This window comes from Polyodon spathula, chromosome 29 (genome assembly GCF_017654505.1).
Source record: "Polyodon spathula isolate WHYD16114869_AA chromosome 29, ASM1765450v1, whole genome shotgun sequence".
Classification (NCBI taxonomy): Eukaryota; Metazoa; Chordata; class Actinopteri; order Acipenseriformes; family Polyodontidae; genus Polyodon; species Polyodon spathula.
In genome coordinates this window covers 4,440,317-4,460,926 of record NC_054562.1, presented here as the reverse complement: position 1 = coordinate 4,460,926, position 20,610 = coordinate 4,440,317, and the positions used below count along the sequence as shown (strand labels likewise).

The window sequence follows — 20,610 nt, the reverse complement described above, 5'->3', positions numbered from 1 at the left end:
AGGTCCTAGCTTAGGGTCGTTTCTAGCTCTGTTCTATTCTTTAGGCTGCAAGGTAAGTTCTAGTCCCATCAGGGTCAGGTGGGTCAGGGTAGGGTTAGGGTCTCTAGCTCTGTGTTCTCGTCCCGCTCAGGGCCGTGCAGGGTTGGTCAGGGTTAGGGTTAGGGTTAGGGTCTCTAGCTTTGGTTCTCGCCTCCCGCTCTGTGTTCCGTATCAGTCCCGCTCGGGTCGCTACGGGCTTGTTCTCGTCCCGCTCAGGGTCGTGCAGGGTGGGTCAGGGTTAGGGTTAGGGTCTCTAGCTCTGTGTTCTCGTCCCGCTCAGGGCCGTGCAGGGTGGGTCAGGGTTAGGGTTAGGGTTAGGGTCTCAGCTCTAGAGCTCTGTGTTCATCGTCAGGTCCCGCTCAGGGTGGGTGTCCAGGGTTTAGTGTCCAGCTTTCTTCAGGGTCGTTGCAGGGTGTTCTCAGCTCTGGCTCAGGGCCTTGCAGGGTCAGGTGGGTGTTTGCGTTAGGGTCCCTAATGCTCTGATGTCCTCGTCCTGCTCAGGCCTGCGCAGGGTGGGTCAGGGTTAGGGTTAGGGTCTCTAGGGTCTCTAGCTCTGTGTTCTCGTCCCGCTCAGGGCCGTGCAGGGTGAGTCAGGAAGCTGCTGTACTTGGCGTTGCTCTTGCTGTCAATCAGCAGGAGAGGGTTCTTCCTGTGGTGATCGATGATGTCACAGAGACTGGAGAAAAGCTGGGGGAGAGACGGTAGAGGGAATTAAACATTTTATTAAAATAAAATATCCATTTTATATTTCTTGCAACTCATAATACTGAACATAGTGAACTTCTCTACCCATTCACTCCCTCCTTCCTCTCACCCTCCTCAGAAGAGGGACGGTAGAGGGACTGGGAATTAAAACATTTGTTAAAATAAAAATCCATTTTACTAGTTTATCTGAGCAACTGGAGAAAGGATAAGGCGGGGGAGGGAGGGACAGCTGAAGTTCATAGTGATTCATCCGGGGTAGACTGTAATTAAAAATCTACTTTTAAATTTCTTCAAACCCATAATAATGAAGATAGTGAACCATCTCTACACATCTCTACCCTCCTTCCTCTCACTCCTCCCTCATCCCTCCCTCCCTCTCCTCTCCCTCACTCTCTATTCCTATCTCCATCCAAGATTCCCTCTCTCCCCTCCTAAAATCCCCAACCTCTCTCCACCTCCTCCATCCCTCCTCTCCTCCTCCCCACCTCCATCCTCCATCCGCCCTCCTCTCCGTCCTTATATCCCCCCCATCTCCCACCTCTCATCCTCTCTCCCATCCCTCCTCTCCCCTCCTCTCAACTCCTCCATCTCGGCTCCTGCCATCCCTCCTCCCTCCTCCTCTCCCCTCCTCCTCTCCCCTCCTCCTCCTCACTCCCTCCCTCCCCTATCCTCCTGATCTCACCTCCTCCCTCCTCTCCTCCTGCTCTCTCCCTCCTCTCCACCCCTCTTTAAGCTTTCCTCAGTCCCCTCTCCCTCCCCCTATCTCTCTCTCCCCTCCTCTCCCCCCCTCTCCCCTTCTCTCTCACCTCCTCTGATTTCTTGCCTTCCTTCCCCAGTGCGTACTGCTGGCTGCTCTCCAGGTAGCGCACGGGGATGTTGTAGACTTTGTGTTTGTACAGAACCACCAGAGTGTAGGGCTGCTTCGAACCTTGAGCCGAGCTGAGACGCACCAGGAACGAGCCGTCCTGAAACAGAGACACGCTGAGAGACACACCGAGCGTGTGTGTGTGTGTGTGTGTGTGTGTGTGTGTGACCTGCGTCTCTCTGTCTGGTGTGTGTGTGTGTGTGTGTGCTGCTGTACCTGCGTCTCGGTCTGTCTGTGTGTGTGTGTGTGTGTGTGCTGACCTGCGTCTCTCTGTCTGTGTGTGTGTGTGTGTGTGCTGACCTGCGTCTCTCTGTCTGTTGTGTGTGTGTGTGTGCTGACCTGCGTCTCTCTGTTGGTGTGTGTGTGTGTTGTGTGTGGACCCTGCGTTCTCTCTGTTTGGTGTGTGTGTGTGTGTGTGTGTGTGTGCTGACCTGCGTCTCTCTGTCTGTGTGTGTGTGTGTGTGCACATGGTGTGAACGCTGAGCTGCCTCTCTGCTTGTTACCTTGTTTATCCTGTAGAGCAGAGACTCAGCCATCTTGCGATCACAGGAACCAGCAAACCAGTCACAGCCCTGAGAGAGAGAGAGGGGGTTGTGAAAGGTAAAAGGTGTGTGAGACTTGACCGTTTTGAATGAAACAGGGGCGGTCATGTGACCCCACACCCCCCCACACCAAGTGTCAGCTGACAGGAAGGAAGTGTAAATAAACAGACACACCCACCCCAGGACCACTGGACAGAGATGACCTCACTGGCGTCGGATTGGCTGCTGAGAATAAGAGGGCGGGGACACTTAGACACGGACTCCCTCTCTAGTGAAAGAGACGCCCACGCTGTTACTGCAGAGATAACTCACTGTGATCCTAACTGGCTGCATCCCAATTCATACTGGATTCTAGCAGGAAATACTCAATGACAATTAACCACTTCAACAACAGACGTTTGAAACTAACAGAGCATAGGGAAGCATTGTAAAGCACAGAGAGGTCTGGTAAAGCATAGGGAAGCATTGTAAAGCACAGAGAGGTCTGGTAAAGCATAGGAAGGATTGTAAAGCACAGAGGGATGATAAAGCATAGGGAAGCACTGTAAAGTACAGAGAGGTCTGGTAAAGCATAGGGAAGCATTGTAAAGCACAGAGAGGGCTGGTAAAGCACCGTGAAGCATTGTAAAACACAGAGAGGTCTGGTAAACCATAGGGAAGCGTTGTAAAGCACAGAGGGATGATAAAGCATAGGGAAGCATTGTAAAGCACAGAGAGGTCTGGTAAAGCATAGGGAAGCATTGTAAAGCACAGAGAGGTGTGGTAAAGCACAGGGAAGCATTGTAAAGCACAGAGAGGTGTGGTAAAGCACATTGTAAAGCAAAGAGAGATAGGGAAGCATTGTAAAGCACAGAGAGGTCTGGTAAAGCATAGGGAAGCATTGTAAAGCACAGAGAGGTCTGGTAAAGCACAGGGAAGCACTGTAAAGCACAGAGAGGTCTGGTAAAGCAGGGAGTGAGCAGAGTATAACTCTGGTAAAGCACAGGGAAGCACTTGTAAAGCACAGGAGAGTTCAAATAAATAAATAATCATTTCGCCCCTGTTTTGTACCCACGTACCATCAAGCTGCGATTGACAGTCCTACGTGTCTCCGCAAGGGGAAGCCGCGAGCCTGGGCGCTAGATGAGGTTGTAAGAGAACCAAATACAGGGAAAGCTGACAGGGATAAGAGAGGATTGTGGTTATGGTAGCAGGCTCTCACTGAGGAGAGGGAGGGAGCCTGAGGAAAGATGTCGAGTCTAGAGAGACGACATCTTTACAGAGAGCCGGAGGAGTGGGACCAGGGCCGAGGGGATTGGATAGGGGAGACAGAGCGAGGCGAGGACGAGGGAGATGCGAACGAGGAGAGCGAGAGCGGAGAGCGAGAATGGGGAAGGACAAGCTGGGATTCCAGTTTCTACAGAGAGAGAGAGAATGGGGAGAGGAGGGTGAGGAAAGGGAAGAGAGATAGAGGTAGAGAGAGAGAGGCGGACGATCCTCATGGGGAAGGGCCAGAGGGGGGAGGGGAAGGGGAAGGTGGGAGGAGGAGAAGGAGAGAGGGGAGAGAGACAGAGAGAGAGAGCGAATGGGGAAGGAGAGAGGGGGAGGAGAGAAAGAGGGAGAGAGAATGGGGAAGGAGAGAGAGGAGAGAGAGAGAGAGAGAGAGAGAGAGAGAGAGAGAATGGGAGAAGGAGAGAGGGGGAGGAGAGAGAGACAGAGTCAGACTGATATTAATAAAACCAATAATGGGCAAAATGAATGAATACATGAATACATTAACAGCAGCTACTTACTGATTTCGACCGAGGCAATGGAGGCTTTGGACTGTTAGATTAAAAAAAAAAAAAAAAAAAAAAAAAAAAAAAGTGATTTATTTATTTATTTATAAACTTTCGAGGGACACGAAAAAATACTGGGCTGGTCCCACAAGAGCTACTGGGAGGACTGGTTCAAATAATCCAATCTCTTCAGCCGAGGAAAAAGCCAAAGCGATCGAAGTCTGGATCGAACTCCAGAGCGGTCGAGATAAAGGTGGAGAGTTTCGAGAAGGAGGAGGGAAGCAGGAGGCATGACAAGATTAATGATGGACCATGTGGTTAAAAATGAGACCAGGAAAGAGTGTGTTCATACCAGCTATAAAACATAAAACACATGGATTCTTCATTCAAGGACCGCTCTGTGATCTACAGTGAGCTGTGCTGTCGTCTTGTGTCAATACAAACGATACCGACTTCATTCATCCATACGCGGTGCATCGGTACAGCCCTAGCTGTGACTACAATTCCCAGCATGCGGCAGTGGTGAGGGATGCTGGGAGCTGTAGTTCTTTAACTACAATGTGCTGTGGTCGTGTATTCCAATACAAACTATACAGACCTCTATTAAAATATATCATGTAGAGAAAGCATCACGATTCATCCGTACACACAGTGAATCAGTACAGCACTACACGCACACACACACAGACACACACAGACACACACACACACACACACTGAAATTAGGGGGCGCTGGTACTCACGGGGGGCTCCTATAGTTGCAGGGTCCCGGTGAGGGGGGGGGGACCCCCAGTTTGGCTGCGTTCTGTGGGCTGGGGGGGCAGGCTGGAAATAAACACACAGACAGAATGCAATGGAGAGAGAGAGAGAAAGAAAGAATAGGTATGCCCGGAGAGAGAGACCGAGAGGATTTTAGGAAGAGAGAGGAGGAGGGACTGATCTGGAGAGCGAGGAAGAGAGAGAGAAAGAGAGAGAGAGAGAGAGAGAGAGAGAGAGAGAGAGAGAGAGAGAGAGAGAGAGAGAGAGTCATTTCATTTGAATATAATTTGATCTGCCTGCTAAGCCTATCTTTAAAATTTTGAGTCCAGTTTATAAATAGATCGCAAAAACACACCTGCGATGTACATTGCCGGTCGGCTTAAAAAACACAGGAGCGCTTGTCAGCGGACTGCATTACAACACTGCATGCAGGGATACTTAAAACATTTATACAAACTACAAATAACATACAAAAACAAATAATAAATACACAATACCCTCACTGGATTCAGCAACTGTTACTCAAATTAAAAACATTTCTTTATTAATTAAAAGCAAGACGCCTTTATCCCAGATGACTCGCACAGGTGTTCCAGGGCAGCACAGGGTTCCAATGCAAGCTTCATATTTAAACACAGTGTAGTTTACAATCAGTGCAAATAATAATAATAATACTGCTAGAATACAATATGAACTAGGATGCAGCCAGTCAGGATCACAGCGAGTTATATCTGCAGTGACATGAGAGTCACAATGTCTCTAAAAGGGTCCCTGACTCACCTGTGTTGGGTTCAAGATACAGCTCCTCATCACCATCCCCCTGCAGAGAACACGGAGAGAGCAGTGAGCAGAGACTGGGACCTGAACACAGAGAAAGAGAGAGCAGCGAGCAGAGACTGGGACCTGAACACAGAGAGAGAGAGAGCAGCGAGCAGAGACTGGGACCTGAACACAGAGAGAGCAGTGAGCAGAGACTGGGACCTGAACACAGAGAGAGAGAGAGCAGCGAGCAGAGACTGGGACCTGAACACAGAGAGAGAGCAGCGAGCAGAGACTGGGACCTGAACACAGAGAGAGAGAGAGAGCAGCGAGCAGAGACTGGGACCTGAACACAGAACAGAGAGAGCAGCGAGCAGAGACTGGGACCTGAACACAGAGAGAGAGAGAGCAGCGAGCAGAGACTGGGACCTGAACACAAAACTGAACACAGAGAGAGCAGCGAGCAGAGACCGGGACCTGAACACAGAGAGAGCAGTGAGCAGAGACTGGGACCTGAACACAAAACTGAACACAGAGAGAGAGCAGCGAGCAGAGACTGGGACCTGAACACAAAAGAACACAGAGAGAGAGCAGTGAGCAGAGACTGGGACCTGAACACAGAGAGAAAGAGAGCAGCGAGCAGAGACTGGGACCTGAACACAAAACTGAACACAGAGAGAGAGCAGCGAGCAGAGACTGGGACCTGAACACAGAGAGAGAGAGAGCAGCGAGCAGAGACTGGGACCTGAACACAAAACTGAACACAGAGAGAGAGCAGCGAGCAGTGACTGGGACCTGAACACAAAAGAACATAGAGAGAGAGCAGTGAGCAGAGACTGGGACCTGAACACAGAGAGAGAGAGAGCAGCGAGCAGAGACTGGGACCTGAACACAAAACTGAACACAGAGAGAGAGCAGCGAGCAGAGACTGGGACCTGAACACAAAACTGAACACAGAGAGAGAGCAGCGAGCAGAGACTGGGACCTGAACACAAAAGAACACAGAGAGAGAGCAGCGAGCAGAGACTGGGACCTGAACACAAAACATTGAACACAGAGAGAGAGCAGCGAGCAGAGACTGGGACCTGAACACAAAACTGAACACAGAGAGAGCAGTGAGCAGAGACTGGGACCTGAACACAAAACTGAACACAGAGAGAGAGCAGCGAGCAGAGACTGGGACCTGAACACAAAAGAACACAGAGAGAGAGCAGTGAGCAGAGACTGGGACCTGAACACAAAACAGAGAGCAGCGAGCAGAGACTGGGACCTGAACACAGAACTGAACACAGAGAGAGCAGCGAGCAGAGACTGGGACCTGAACACAAAACTGAACACAGAGAGAGCAGCGAGCAGAGACTGGGACCTGAACACAAAACTGAACACAGAGAGAGAGCAGCGAGCAGAGACTGGGACCTGAACACAAAAGAACATAGAGAGAGAGCAGCGAGCAGAGACTGGGACCTGAACACAAAAGAACACAGAGAGAGCAGCGAGCAGAGACTGGGACCTGAACACAGAGAGAGAGAGAGAGCAGTGAGCAGAGACTGGGACCTGAACACAAAACTGAACACAGAGAGAGAGCAGCGAGCAGAGACTGGGACCTGAACACAAAACTGAACACAGAGAGAGCAGCGAGCAGAGACTGGGACCTGAACACAAAACTGAACACAGAGAGAGCAGCGAGCAGAGACTGGGACCTGAACACAAAACTGAACACAGAGAGAGCAGCGAGCAGAGACTGGGACCTGAACACAAAACTGAACACAGAGAGAGCAGCGAGCAGAGACTGGGACCTGAACACAAAACTGAACACAGAGAGAGAGCAGCGAGCAGAGACTGGTACCTGAACACAAAACTGAACACAGAGTCAGCAGAACAGAAGAGCTCTCTCTCGTCGCTCCACAAATCTGACCAGAACAGACTGAACACAGAAGAGAGAGCAGCGAGCAGAGGGGACTGGTAGAAGGTTACAAAACAACAGGGGTCGTGATTACCAATGAGGTTTTTCACCAAAACCAGCACACTGAGGTCCGCTGGCAGTGAGACTCTGAGCAGAGTCACTGAACCGCAGGTGGCTGCGTCCTTCATTTGGAGGACGTTAAACAACCGAGGTCTCTATTGGAAGAGACTCGCAGCAGCAAGCTGTGCGACCCTGAGCAAGTGACGCCTCGCTTGATTAAAAGCCAAACAATCTGCTAAATGACTAATAATAATAATAATAATAATAATAATAATATAATAAATAATAATAATAATAATAATATCAGGCCTGCTGGCTGTAGAGGCCTACCTGCCCTTCGTTGGGATCCAGATAGACGTCTGCAAGACAAGCGCAGAGCAGCAGAGTTAGAGGACGGCCACCAGGGCGGCGACACATTGACCACACAGCAGAGATATAATGCATGGAATACAGAGCAGCTTTTCAATGTGTATCTATATCTATACCTAGCAATGTGTTGAAAATATAACACCCTGGTTTATTTATATTTTAATGATATTGCTAAAGATTATGTTCTGTGAAAAGAAAATATGTAGTGCCTCCCTCTTTGTTTGTCTGTGTGTGTGCATGCGAGTGTGTGTGTGTGTGTGTGTGTGTGTGTGCGTGTGTGTTCACGCTGCGACTGCGGTACCTTCCTCGGGCTGGACTGCGGGGGCGGGTCTGCGGGGCGGCACTCGGTCGGGGGCGGGGTCTCTCTCTGGGGGAGGGGCTTTCATACCACTCCCAGGCTTCGCTTCCCGATTGATCTGCGGAGCTGAAAGAGAGAGAGAGAATGAGAGAGAGAGAGATGAGAGAGAGAGAGAGAGAGCGCGAGTGAGAGAGTGTGAGAGACAGATAGAGGAGAGAGTGAGAGTGACAGCGAGAACGTGACAGTGAGTGAGTGTGACAGTGTTTAAGAGTGAGAGAGGAGAGAGTGAGAGGGTGAGAGAGTGACAGTGTGAGAGTGACAGAACCCTCACTCTTTTCTTTTAATTTCATGTCAGTTTGCTGATGTGATCACTGCTTTCACAGAGTGTACAAAAATGGGTTAAAGCTGAGGGTTACGTTTCTTGGCGCTGGGGTTGAAAAACTGCTCTTCAGTCTCTGGCACCGACCTCGAGATCTGCAAGAGGAGGAGAAACAAGAAGGACTGAGACACTGAGACACAGCTTTCAGGACAAGGAGGTGTGCTCACATTGACCCTGGGACCACTAAAACACTGAGCGCCTGAGCCTGAGCACACTTGGCGCTGAGACACTGAAAAACTGCACTACACATGAGACGTCTATGGCACTGCTGACCACTGAGATCTGTAGCCCCTCAAGACACTTGGACCACGGAGATCACACACTGCACTCTGTACTACAGAGCTCGGGTGTCACACTGAGGAGCCCATGAAGGCCTGAGCACGAGTGACACACTGGAGATCCTGCGGAGCCCTGTGGACGACAAGTGAGCCACATGAGTTGGACATCAACACGGGACTGAGCCTGCTGAGCACACACACGTTTGACACTGAGATGTGCGGACACTGAGACACTGAGATCACACTGAGCCCTGCAAGCACACTGAGCACACACTGAGCCACTGAGCCCTGAGCACACACTGAGACACTGAGCCCTGAGCACACACTGAGACACTGAGCCCTGAGCACACAGTGAGCCACTGAGCCCTGCGCACACACACTGAGACACTGAGCCCTGAGCCCTGAGCACACACTGAGACACTGAGCCCTGCACTCACACTGAGACACTGAGCCCTGAGCACACAGTGAGACACTGAGCCCTGAGCACACAGTGAGACACTGAGCCCTGAGCCCTGAGCACACACTGAGACACTGAGCCCTGCACCACACACTGAGACACTGAGCCCTGAGCACACACTGAGACACTGAGCCCTGAGCACATGACACACTGAGACACTGAGCCCTGAGCCCTGACACACACTAAGACGCTGAGCGCTGACACACACACTGAGACACTGAGCCCTGAGCCCACACACACTGAGACGCTGAGCCCTGCACATCACATTGAGACACTGAGCCCTGAGCACACACTGAGACACTGACACACACACATGAGACACTGAGCCCTGAGCACACACTGAGACACTGAGCCCTGAGCACACACTGAGACACTAGACCCTGCACACACACACTGAGACACTGAGATCACACAATGAGACACTGAGCCCTGAGCCCTCCACACCCACTGAGACACTGAGCCCTGCACACACACTGAGACACTGAGCCCTGCACACACACTGAGACACTGAGCCCTGAGCACACACTGAGACACTGAGCCCTGAACATACACTGAGACACTGAGCCCTGAGCACACACTGAGACACTGAGCCCTGAGCACACACTGAGACACTGAGCCCTGCACATACACTGAGACACTGAGCCCTGCACACACACACTGAGACACTGAGCCCTGCACACACACAGTGAGACACTGAGCCCTGACACACACTGAGACACTGAGCCCTGAGCACCTCCACTACACTGAGACACTGAGCCCTGACACACACACTGAGACACTGAGCCCTGAGCACACACTGACACTGAGCCCTGAGCCCTGCACATACACTGAGACACTGAGCCCTGAGCACACATTGAGATACTGAGCCCTGAGATCACACACTGAGACACTGAGCCCTGAGATCACACACTGAGACACTGAGCCCTGCACACACACTGAGACACTGAGCCCTGCACACACACTGAGACACTGAGCCCTGAGATCACACATTGAGACACTGAGCCCTGAGCCCTGAGACACACACTGAGACACTGAGCCCTGAGCACACACTGAGACACTGAGCCCTGCACACACACTGAGACACTGAGCCCTGAGCACACACTGAGACACTGAGCCCTGATCACACACACTGAGACACTAAGCCCTGCACACACACTGAGACACTGAGCCCTGCACACACACTGAGACACTGAGCCCTGCACACACACTGAGACACTGAGCCCTGCACATACACTGAGACACTGAGCCCTGAGCATACACTGAGACACCGAGCCCTGCACATACACTGAGACACTGAGCCCTGAGCATACACTGAGACACTGAGCCCTGAGCATACACTGAGACACTGAGCCCTGAGCCCTGCACACACACTGAGACACTGAGCCCTGAGCACACACTGAGACACTGAGCCCTGAGCACACACTGAGACACTGAGCCCTGAGCACACACTGAGACACTGAGCCCTGTACACACACTGAGACACTAAGCCCTGCACACACACTGAGAGACTGAGCCCTGAGCCCTGTACACACACTGAGACACTGAGCCCTGAGCACACACTGAGACACTGAGCCCTGAGCACACACACTGAGACACTGAGCCCTGCACACACACTGAGACACTGAGCCCTGCACACACACTGAGACACTGAGCCCTGCACACACCCTGAGACACTGAGCCCTGCACACACACTGAGACACTGAGCCCTGAGCACACACTGAGACACTGAGCCCTGCACACACACTGAGACACTGAGCCCTGAGCCCTGCACACACACTGAGACACTGAGCCCTGCACACACACTGAGACACTGAGCCCTGAGCACACACTGAGACACTGAGCCCTGAACACACACTGAGACACTGAGCCCTGCACACACACTGAGACACTGAGACCTGACCCCACACTGAGACACTGAGCCCTGATGGCCCGCACACACACTGAGACACTGAGCCTGAGACACACTGAGACATGAGCCCTGAGCACACATGTGACACTGCAGCCTGCACACACATGTGACTCTGAGCCCTGAAACACTGAAGACTGCGTCCACACCCTGCACACTGAGACCACTGAGCCCTGCACACCTGCTGTGCCCTTTTGTTGATTTTACTGTCCTGAGCGCCTCTGTACACACCCTTAGGACACTGAGCCCTGCACACACACTGAGACACTGAGCCCTGAGCACACACTGAGACACTGAGCCCTGAGCACACACTGAGACACTGAGCCCTGCACACACACTGAGACACTGAGCCCTGCACACACACTGAGACACTGAGCCCTGAGCCCTGCACACACACTGAGACACTGAGCCCTGCACACACACTGAGACACTGAGCCCTGAGCACACACTGAGACACTGAGCCCTGCACACACACTGAGACACTGAGCCCTGAGCACACACTGAGACACTGAGCCCTGAGCACACACTGAGACACTGAGCCCTGCACACACACTGAGACACTGAGCCCTGCACACACACTGAGACACTGAGCCCTGAGCACACACTGAGACACTGAGCCCTGAGCCCTGCACACACACTGAGACACTGAGCCCTGAGCACACACTGAGACACTGAGCCCTGCACACACACTGAGACACTGAGCCCTGAGCACACACTGAGACACTGAGAGCACACACTGAGACACTGAGCCCTGCACACACACTGAGACACTGAGCCCTGAGCCCTGCACACACACTGAGACACTGAGCCCTGAGCACACACTGAGACACTGAGCCCTGAGCACACACTGAGACACTGAGCCCTGAGCACACACTGAGACACTGAGCCCTGAGCACACACACTGAGACACTGAGACACTGAGCCCTGCACACACACTGAGACACTGAGCCCTGCACACACACTGAGACACTGAGCCCTGAGCACACACTGAGACACTGAGCCCTGCACACACACTGAGACACTGAGCCCTGCACACACACTGAGACACTGAGCCCTGCACACACACTGAGACACTGAGCCCTGAGCACACACACTGAGACACTGAGCCCTGAGCACACACATTGAGACACTGAGCCCTGCACACACACTGAGACACTGAGCCCTGCACACACACTGAGACACTGAGCACACACTGAGACACTGAGATCACACACTGAGACACTGAGCCCTGCACACACACACTGAGACACTGAGCCCTGAACACACACTGAGACACTGAGCCCTGCACACACACACTGAGACACTGAGCCCTGAGCACACACTGAGACACTGAGCCCTGAGCACACACTGAGACACTGAGCCCTGAACACACACTGAGACACTGAGCCCTGAGCACACACTGAGACACTGAGCCCTGAGTCCTGCACACACACTGAGACACTGAGCCCTGCACACACACTGAGACACTGAGCCCTGAACACACACTGAGACACTGAGCCCTGAGCCCTGCACACACACTGAGACACTGAGCCCTGCACACACACTGAGACACTGAGCCCTGCACACACACTGAGACACTGAGAGTCACTGAGCCTGCAGACCTGCACAACACTGAGACATGAGCCCTGAGTACCCAACACTCGATACCGAGACACTGAGAGGACACTGATTGGACACCTGAGACTCGGAGCCATGCACTACACACTGAGACATGCACGAGATCACATATACTGAGACACTGAGATCACACATTGAGACACTGAGATCACACATTGAGACACTGAGCCCTGCACATACACTGAGACACTGAGCCCTGCACACACACTGAGATCACTGAGACACTGAGCCCTGCACACACACTGAGATCACACATTGAGACACTGAGCCCTGCACACACACTGAAACATTGAGACACTGAGCCCTGCACACACACTGAGACACTGAGCCCTGATCACACACTGAGACACTGAGCCCTGAGCACACACTGAGACACTGAGCCCTGAGCACACACTGAGACACTGAGCCCTGCACACACACTGAGACACTGAGCCCTGAGCCCCACTGAGACACTGAGCCCTGCACACACACTGAGACACTGAGCCCTGAGCACACACTGAGCCCTGAGCCCTGCACACACACTGAGACACTGAGCCCTGCACATACATTGAGACACTGAGCCCTGAGCACACACACTGAGACACTGAGCTCTGAGATCACACATCGAGACACTGAGCCCTGAGATCACACACTGAGACAGACCCCTACTGAGACACTGAGCCCTGCACACACACTGAGACACTAAGACACTGAGCCCTGAGCACACACTGAAACACTGAGACACTGAGCTCTCAGATCACACATCGAGACACTGAGCCCTGCACACACAGAGAGACAGACAGACAGCCCTTGCAGTGTGCTCACCTTGACAGGTCTGGGGGGAGGGATCTGTCGGGGTGTGTTACTAGAGTTTGACGACGTCCTCCCTAGACAGAGAGAGAGAGAGAGAGAGAGGATTTAGGCTCAGTGTTTGTGTAGCACTGACTAGATCAATAGTAACCCCAACAGCCTGCAGTCTGCTACCTTACACACGATGGAATGTGTGTAATAATAATAATAATAAAATATAATAATAATAATAATAATAATAGTGACAACAGCAACAGGGCTGGCAATAAGACTCCTATTGCACAGCAGTGTCACCCATTCCAGATTTTCCTGTCAGCTTGATCAGTCCGCAGTGTGTCTAGCTAACAAGCTCAGGTGTGTCTGACTTATTAAACTCCTAGCGAAACCAGGACTGGATCAAACTGCTTTGCAGCGGGAGTCTCACTCCCACCCCTGCTCTGTGCTGTCCCCTCCTACCCAGGTAGACATCCTCGTCCTCCTGTTGCCGGGGGGGCGGTAGTTTCATGCGCTCGCAGGGGGGGGCTTCATAAGTATCGCCGTCTTCGTCATTCTGAAACAGGAAGGGGGGAGGGGGGGGGGGGGGCGGTGGGGGTGAATGATGAAACGTTGCCGGGGCTGAAAATAGGGCGTCCAATGGTTATTTATTTCTTTATTTCTTTATGTATTTTCACAAAGATACTCACAAACTCATCCGCAGGCCACCCCTTATCGCTGCTGGCATCTGCAGTATAAAAATACAAATCCCATTTCAAAGGCGAGCTGTGATTTCCTTAAGGAGTAGCAGGCGTGACATTGAGGGAGCGGAGCGACAGAGCGGGGTCAAACGTCCACTACTCCAGATTGTGACCTTGCTTTTGAAATCAAGATTAAAGACTTGCTTCTCCAGTCAAAGTAACCGGACTCACACTGATCGTTGCCAGAATGCTGGGTTTTACAATTCCTGTTCATTTCTTTAAAAATGCATTTAGTTATTATTATAGATGTTTGTATTAATACAATTGTTGATATTATTATTATAGTGATAACGCAGGGAGGCGCATTGCGCAGGTGGAGGACAGACCTGAACCTGGGTCCCCTCACACTAAAGCATAGCACCAATACTGCTGTACCAAAGATCCAGCTCCTTCCGAGAGCATATATTCCTTCGTGCACGCTGCCCTATCTATCTATCTAGCTATCTATCTATATCTATCTATCTATATATAATTTATTTACACATGCATTTGTTGTATTTATTTACCTTTTTTTCACTATAATTTCTTTACATGCTATTCTTGGAACGTATATATTTTTTCTTTGTTTGTTATGCAGCCACTCCTGGGTTTTGGTTTTCCAAGTGATTCAAAACGGGTTGTTTTTGTTAAAGTTCTGATGCCACACTTTTGCATGTAAACCTCGATCTCTCTTTCCTACTTTCCCCTGAAGGAGAAGAGATCGCTGAGGTCCTAAAAGCTTGTGGTTAATCGTTTATTCTGTCCCAATGAAAGACATCAACATCTCCTTCTCTTTGTCAAAGAGGCCAAGAGAATGAGACGCGGTGACCTCATCACTTACCTGCTCTTCTGGGCGGGGCTGGTGGGACACCGAGCCTATGAGGGACAAGAGGCGGGGTTAACCCAGGTTGAAATTCTATGACATCACAATTAGATACAATGCGCTCACCGCGGGCTGGTCCATTTCACAGCAGTCAGGGGGGGGGGAGCAAGGAGGAAGGGAGGGCTGAAACAGTATTTATCTAAAGATTTGTTTAAATAGATAAAGCAGATTACAGATAAATGAGAATTGACATTGGGGAAACAGATAAGGCATCGCAAAAGACAAGCGAGAGAAACGACAGCTTGTTTTATAATTATTTTTTACTAAAATAATGTCAATCGGTTTGAATGGGATAAGCCCAAATCTAAATATTGTTAATATAAATACATCTGTGTGCGAATGTGTCAGAACACCTACCCAGATCTGCCATCGAGATCCTTCATATACCCGCTTGCATGGAAACCTCTGGGTGTGAGAATCTCAGTTTCCACTCAGTAATCACTCATATAGAAACAATAGGCACTGGTGTGTGAAAATGTTCGACTGCTTTGTGCTTTAATCAGGAGTCTTAAACAACTTCTAAAAAGTCTCCTGCGTTTTATCATGTGTGGCTCTGTGTTCCTTTACTCTGACTATTTTAAATGAACTGCACGTGTGCTCTATTAGACATCATTAAATGAGACAATCACTCACTCGCCTGTTTTGCTCCAGATTTTCAGCTCCAGCGGTTTGATTTCAGAAGCACAGCAAATCAGAACCACAGAAGCAATGGGGTGTTCTGATACAGAAGCAATGGGGTGTTCTGATACAGAAGCAATGGGGTGTTCTGATACAGAAGCAATGGGGTGTTCTGATACAGAAGCAATGGGGTGTTCTGATACAGAAGCAATGGGGTGTTCTGATACAGAAGCAATGGGGTGTTCTGATACAGAAGCAATGGGGTGTTCTGATACAGAAGCAATGGGGTGTTCTGATACAGAAGCAATGGGGTGTTCTGATACAGAAGCAATGGGGTGTTCTGATACAGAAGCAATGGGGTGTTCTGATACAGAAGCAATGGGGTGTTCTGATACAGAAGCAATGGGGTGTTCTGATACAGAAGCAATGGGGTGTTCTGATACAGAAGCAATGGGGTGTTCTGATACAGAAGCAATGGAGTGTTCTGATACAGAAGCAATGGGGTGTTCTGATACAGAAGCAATGGGGTGTTCTGATACAGAAGCTATGAGGTGTTCTGATACAGAAGCAATGGGGTGTTGTGATACAGAAGCAATGAAGTGTTCTGATACATGGGCACGCTGCTGTATATTAATTATTATGTATTCTTGCAGCAATACTTACGGTTTCTTAAATCTGCCCAGAAAACTCTGTGAAAGACAAAAACAAAGATTGAAAAGGTAAGAGAGATCGTCCTGTTACCCCGGGAGCTGTGTCTGACCCCGCTCCTGGAGCGCTGCTCCACTCCAGTTACGTTGAACGGGAGAAAATTGAGACGCGAACTGGTCTCTCTCTCTCTCTCCCTCTCGTCATGATTAATACGGAAACACAGATGTAGTCTGCTGACAATGTGCCACTTGTCTTCACACCAGCAAGCAGAACTGATGCTATCTGTGTGATCGCTGCTTCCTCTCCCTGTCTCTCTCCCACGCTTCAATGCCTGCTCCACCCTCTCTCGCTCTTTCTCTCTGTCTCTGTCCTACGCTGATATGAATGCATTTAATCTGTATGTATAGACCCGGGAAAATGCTATTAACAGGTTACCAGAACCTACTGTAGCCCTGACTAAAAGCTTGCTAATCTAACTGACTTCCTTAAAAACGATTAACCGCAGAATATATTTTACAGGATTTATTGATTAATGCCTCACTGATCTGACTGCATGAACTCAGGAAACACCTTGTAGTTACACACTGAGAAACACACACACTGAAACACACACACACTGAGACACACTGGATATACACACACACACTGAGACACACACACACAGACACACACACACACAGACACACACACACACACACACACACACACACAGACACACACACACACACACAGACACACACACCCACACAAACACACACACTACAGTGGCACACACACCACACACACACACACACACACACACACACACACACACACACCACTCACACACACCCACACACACACACACACAAACACACACACACACACACACTGTGGTGTGGTGTGTCTGTGTGACTGGTGTGACCCACACACACACACTCCACACACACACACACACACACACACACAACCACGACCGTGCACACACAGACACACTGCACACTGGCACACACACACACACACAGGTATATAAGCAGCTGTACGTTACCATGCTCCCAAGTTCCTCAGTAGACTGTGTCCAGCGCTACAGCAACAAGTCAAGAGGGAGAAGAGACTGTAAACAGAACTGTAGCCGAGATGCACTGTCTCACTGCAGCTGACAACAGAAAACAAAAAAACAGAGATAGAATTTACTCTTCTGAGAGAGAGAGAGAGAGAGAGGAGAGAGAGAGGAAGAGAGAGAGAGAGAGAGGAAGTGCAGAAGGACTGTTGATTTTGTTATCTGTACACAGAAGTTAGCTGCCCACTGTCCTCACTGCCAATCTAGACAACAGATTAGAGATAAGAGAGGGCTGCAGAGTGACCTGGCACTGTGAGAGGGTTCCTTCCAAATTGGGCAATTGGTACGGGCCAGGAGAGAGGTCGAGAGCTATGATTTAACATCGTAGGTGCATTCAGAGGGAGTTGATCATGCGGCAGGTAAAAGTAAAGAGGTGCAAGTCTCAAACTGTTAGGACGTAGAGTTACACGAAGTTAAAATAAATATTGGTGCACAAAACCAAGAGTATGTATCATTGTAGCAATCAAAGCAACCTCCTGCATCTCAATGTGCTTCATTATTATTATTATTCATTAATAATAATCATTAATAATAATAATAAATAATAATAATTTAAAATAAAATACTATTACCTGCGCTGGGTTTCCTTTCCTTTCCACACGGCTAAAGGGTTTTTGTCTGAAACGTCCTGAAATAAAATAATTGTTTATATATGTATATATGAAATCGACTCCTCGCTGCCTGGGACAGTGCTGGTATTAATATTAATATTAGTATTATTAAATAATACACCCTGGTCTGGTGCACGAAAACAAAACATAAGTGTGTGATTCATTAAATACATATTAATTTAGTCTGTGGGGACCAGACACGGTGCTTTTGTTTTGTCGGGTACATGTTTACATACGATTATATTTTGCGCGTAATGGGAACAATAAGGGGATCACGCTGTGATTACATGGCGGCGGGAGAGCAACTAAAGACACGATGCGCCTGCGGTTTGATGTACGTCACGTCTCCCAGGTGCCCTGCCCGTGCCCTTTCAGAGGTTAAGGATACCGGGCGGTGTTACCGGGTAACAAAGTCTCGGTCTCCGCACGTTTGACTGCCAGTGGCTTCGCGATGATTGTCTTGGTTTTCCCCAGAAGTACGATAAGTGTGGGACCTCGTGTCCTCGGTGCCAAAGGCTTCATGCTTCACTTTTCTTACGTTTCGCGGACACCGTCCCGAGTCGAAGCGTCCTCGCCCACCCCCCCCACCCCCCAGGGATGGTTTAGGGTAAAAATACCCAGGAGGAGGAGGTGGGGGGCAGAGCACACCTTGAAGGTTCTTGAAGCCTGCCTGCGGGAGGCCCCCGGGAGACCTGGTTTGAGGGGCTGTACCAAACCCCACGTCTCCCTGCCTGGTGTGCTGAGCAGCGGCCTGAACCCCAGTCTCCTGAAACCAGGCTCCAAGCCGCAAAGCGTCTCACTGTTTCCAGCCTCCAGCGTGTTTCTGTGCCCTTCTCTGGTCCAGGTTGCAGCGCGCATACGTCAGGGCTGAATGTTATTAATTGATTTACTATTGTTTTATGATATTTACATTCCCAGTTAGTTCCCAGTTCGGAATTCCATGAGGATCCTGAATCAGCTCACTCTGGTTAAATTCATCACGCAATTCTTGATATAATTGTTATACAATTGTCCGGTCTCCTGCCCCCTAAGTGACGTCATGAAGAGGCAGAGCTCGACTATATCGGGGCGGGGCTTACGGACCGCGTGTAAAACTGATCCTGGATCAGCGATTGGGGGAACAATCTCTCAGCACCCGCCCCCTTCCCCCTGATTGGGTAATTGCTGTGTCTGTCGCGTTTGAGTATTTATTTATTATTATTAATTATTATTTATTATTATTATTATTAGATAATATAATCCATAATAATCCTAGTCCCGCAGGTTGAGATTAAGGAACGAAGCATTTTTAGCGTTGTCATTAGTTAAATTGGAGCTGTGTCTTAGGATATATTATTGAACTCGATTCGATTATGTATTATAGATTATAATTATAACGAATAATAATAATAATAATAGGTATTATAATTAGACAGACATCAGAAAATATAATCTGGTTTCAAAGATTAACACTAGACTTTAACCCCTAGCTATCGCTGTAATTGCTATTGTACAATCGCTTATTTTTAAGCAGCTATGCAGCCCGCGGTGCTAAGAGCCCGCAGCCGGGTTAGACCCGGGTTAGACCGTTTATTAATATCAGTCGTCATTTAGAATTGTTCGCTCAACACAAGGTGTTGTTTCTTTTATTTTTTTTAAACTGTCCCAAATCAGCATGTTTATAGAAATAGTGACAAATAACCCATTGGAGTCTGTTATGACAAAATTAAAAAAAAAAAAAAAAACAGCCAATTTGTGAAACTGCCTAAAAAGCATCAAGTTACAGCAACATTCAGACAGGCTGAAAGTGTCGCCCCCTGCTGGTGCGTGTGAGAATGACGCAGCGGCATTTCTGCAGGTGTCTCCCCCTCGTGGTTACTCTCGCGTTGGATAAAAGCCTCTGCTAAACAATTAGATAAACAGTATTTATTAAAAAAAAAAATAATGCAACATTAAAACGCTGATTCCTCCCTGGGCCTTGGGACTGCCGACATCTTCTACAGGCGCGGCTGGGGTCTCGTGGTTCGAGGAGCCGTCCTCCCGTGAACCGCTTCCCGGGCGTTGAGACCCTTCTTCAGGAGCGCAGGAGAAAAGGGTTTAGGGCGCAGGACACACGCGGGGAAGGGGGGGGTGGTATGGCACTGTCACCCATACCGTGCTTCACTGACTATGTGAGGCGTCCGGGCGCTTTGACCCCCTCTCCCCTCACCCCTCCTCTCCCTCTCCTCCCCCCCCTCCCTCCTCCCCCTCGGGAGAGGCGAAGGGATCAGAGGTAGGGAGGAGGGGTGAGTGAGCTACGGGAAGACGATAGGAGAAAGCGTCTATCTCCCCTCCCCTCTCCCATCCTCCCCTCCTCTCCCCTCTCCCATATTCCTCTTCCTCCTCCAGTCCTCTCCCATCTTCCTCTCCCTCCTCCCCTCCTCTCCCGTCCCCTCCCCTCTCCCATCCTCCCCTCCTCCCCAGGAGCATACGGGTAGAGCGGAGCGTCCCCGTCCCTAGGGACCAGGAGAGTACTGGAGGAGTGTGGGAGGAGACAGGGGTAGAGGGAGAGGGGTAGAAGGAGAGAGGGTAGGAGAA

At 50.1% G+C, this 20,610-nt stretch overlaps 1 protein-coding gene across 2 annotated transcripts; it reads right to left on the bottom strand.

The window, feature by feature from the left end:
- Positions 1-582: 582 nt before the first annotated feature.
- Positions 583-17,505, bottom strand: si:dkeyp-117b11.1 (B-cell linker protein). Of its 2 annotated transcripts, none has more exons than XM_041232496.1 (15): positions 17,372-17,505; positions 16,360-16,385; positions 15,037-15,071; positions 14,166-14,203; positions 13,939-14,032; positions 13,498-13,559; positions 8,473-8,530; positions 8,060-8,182; positions 7,720-7,748; positions 5,448-5,487; positions 4,652-4,733; positions 3,924-3,954; positions 2,113-2,181; positions 1,551-1,709; positions 583-726 (listed from the first exon to the last, which is right to left on the bottom strand). In XM_041232496.1, exons 1-15 carry the CDS (start codon positions 17,372-17,374, stop codon positions 610-612), a joined length of 966 nt encoding a protein of 321 aa, XP_041088430.1. In that variant the 5' UTR covers positions 17,375-17,505; the 3' UTR covers positions 583-609. The 2 variants fall into 2 exon arrangements, with proteins under 2 accessions (XP_041088430.1, XP_041088431.1); XM_041232497.1 differs by having other exon boundaries at positions 607-726; positions 1,568-1,709.
- Positions 17,506-20,610: the final 3,105 nt, after the last annotated feature.

Excerpts from the sequence above, each read along its gene's own strand:
- si:dkeyp-117b11.1 (XM_041232496.1), bottom strand. Across the intron at positions 15,072-16,359 it reads CTGGGCAGATTTAAGAAACC|GCTCGGTGTCCCACCAGCCC; the intron begins GTAAGTATTGCT and ends TGTCCCTCATAG. Across the intron at positions 8,531-13,497 it reads CTCCCCCCAGACCTGTCAAG|ATCTCGAGGTCGGTGCCAGA; the intron begins GTGAGCACACTG and ends CTCCTCTTGCAG.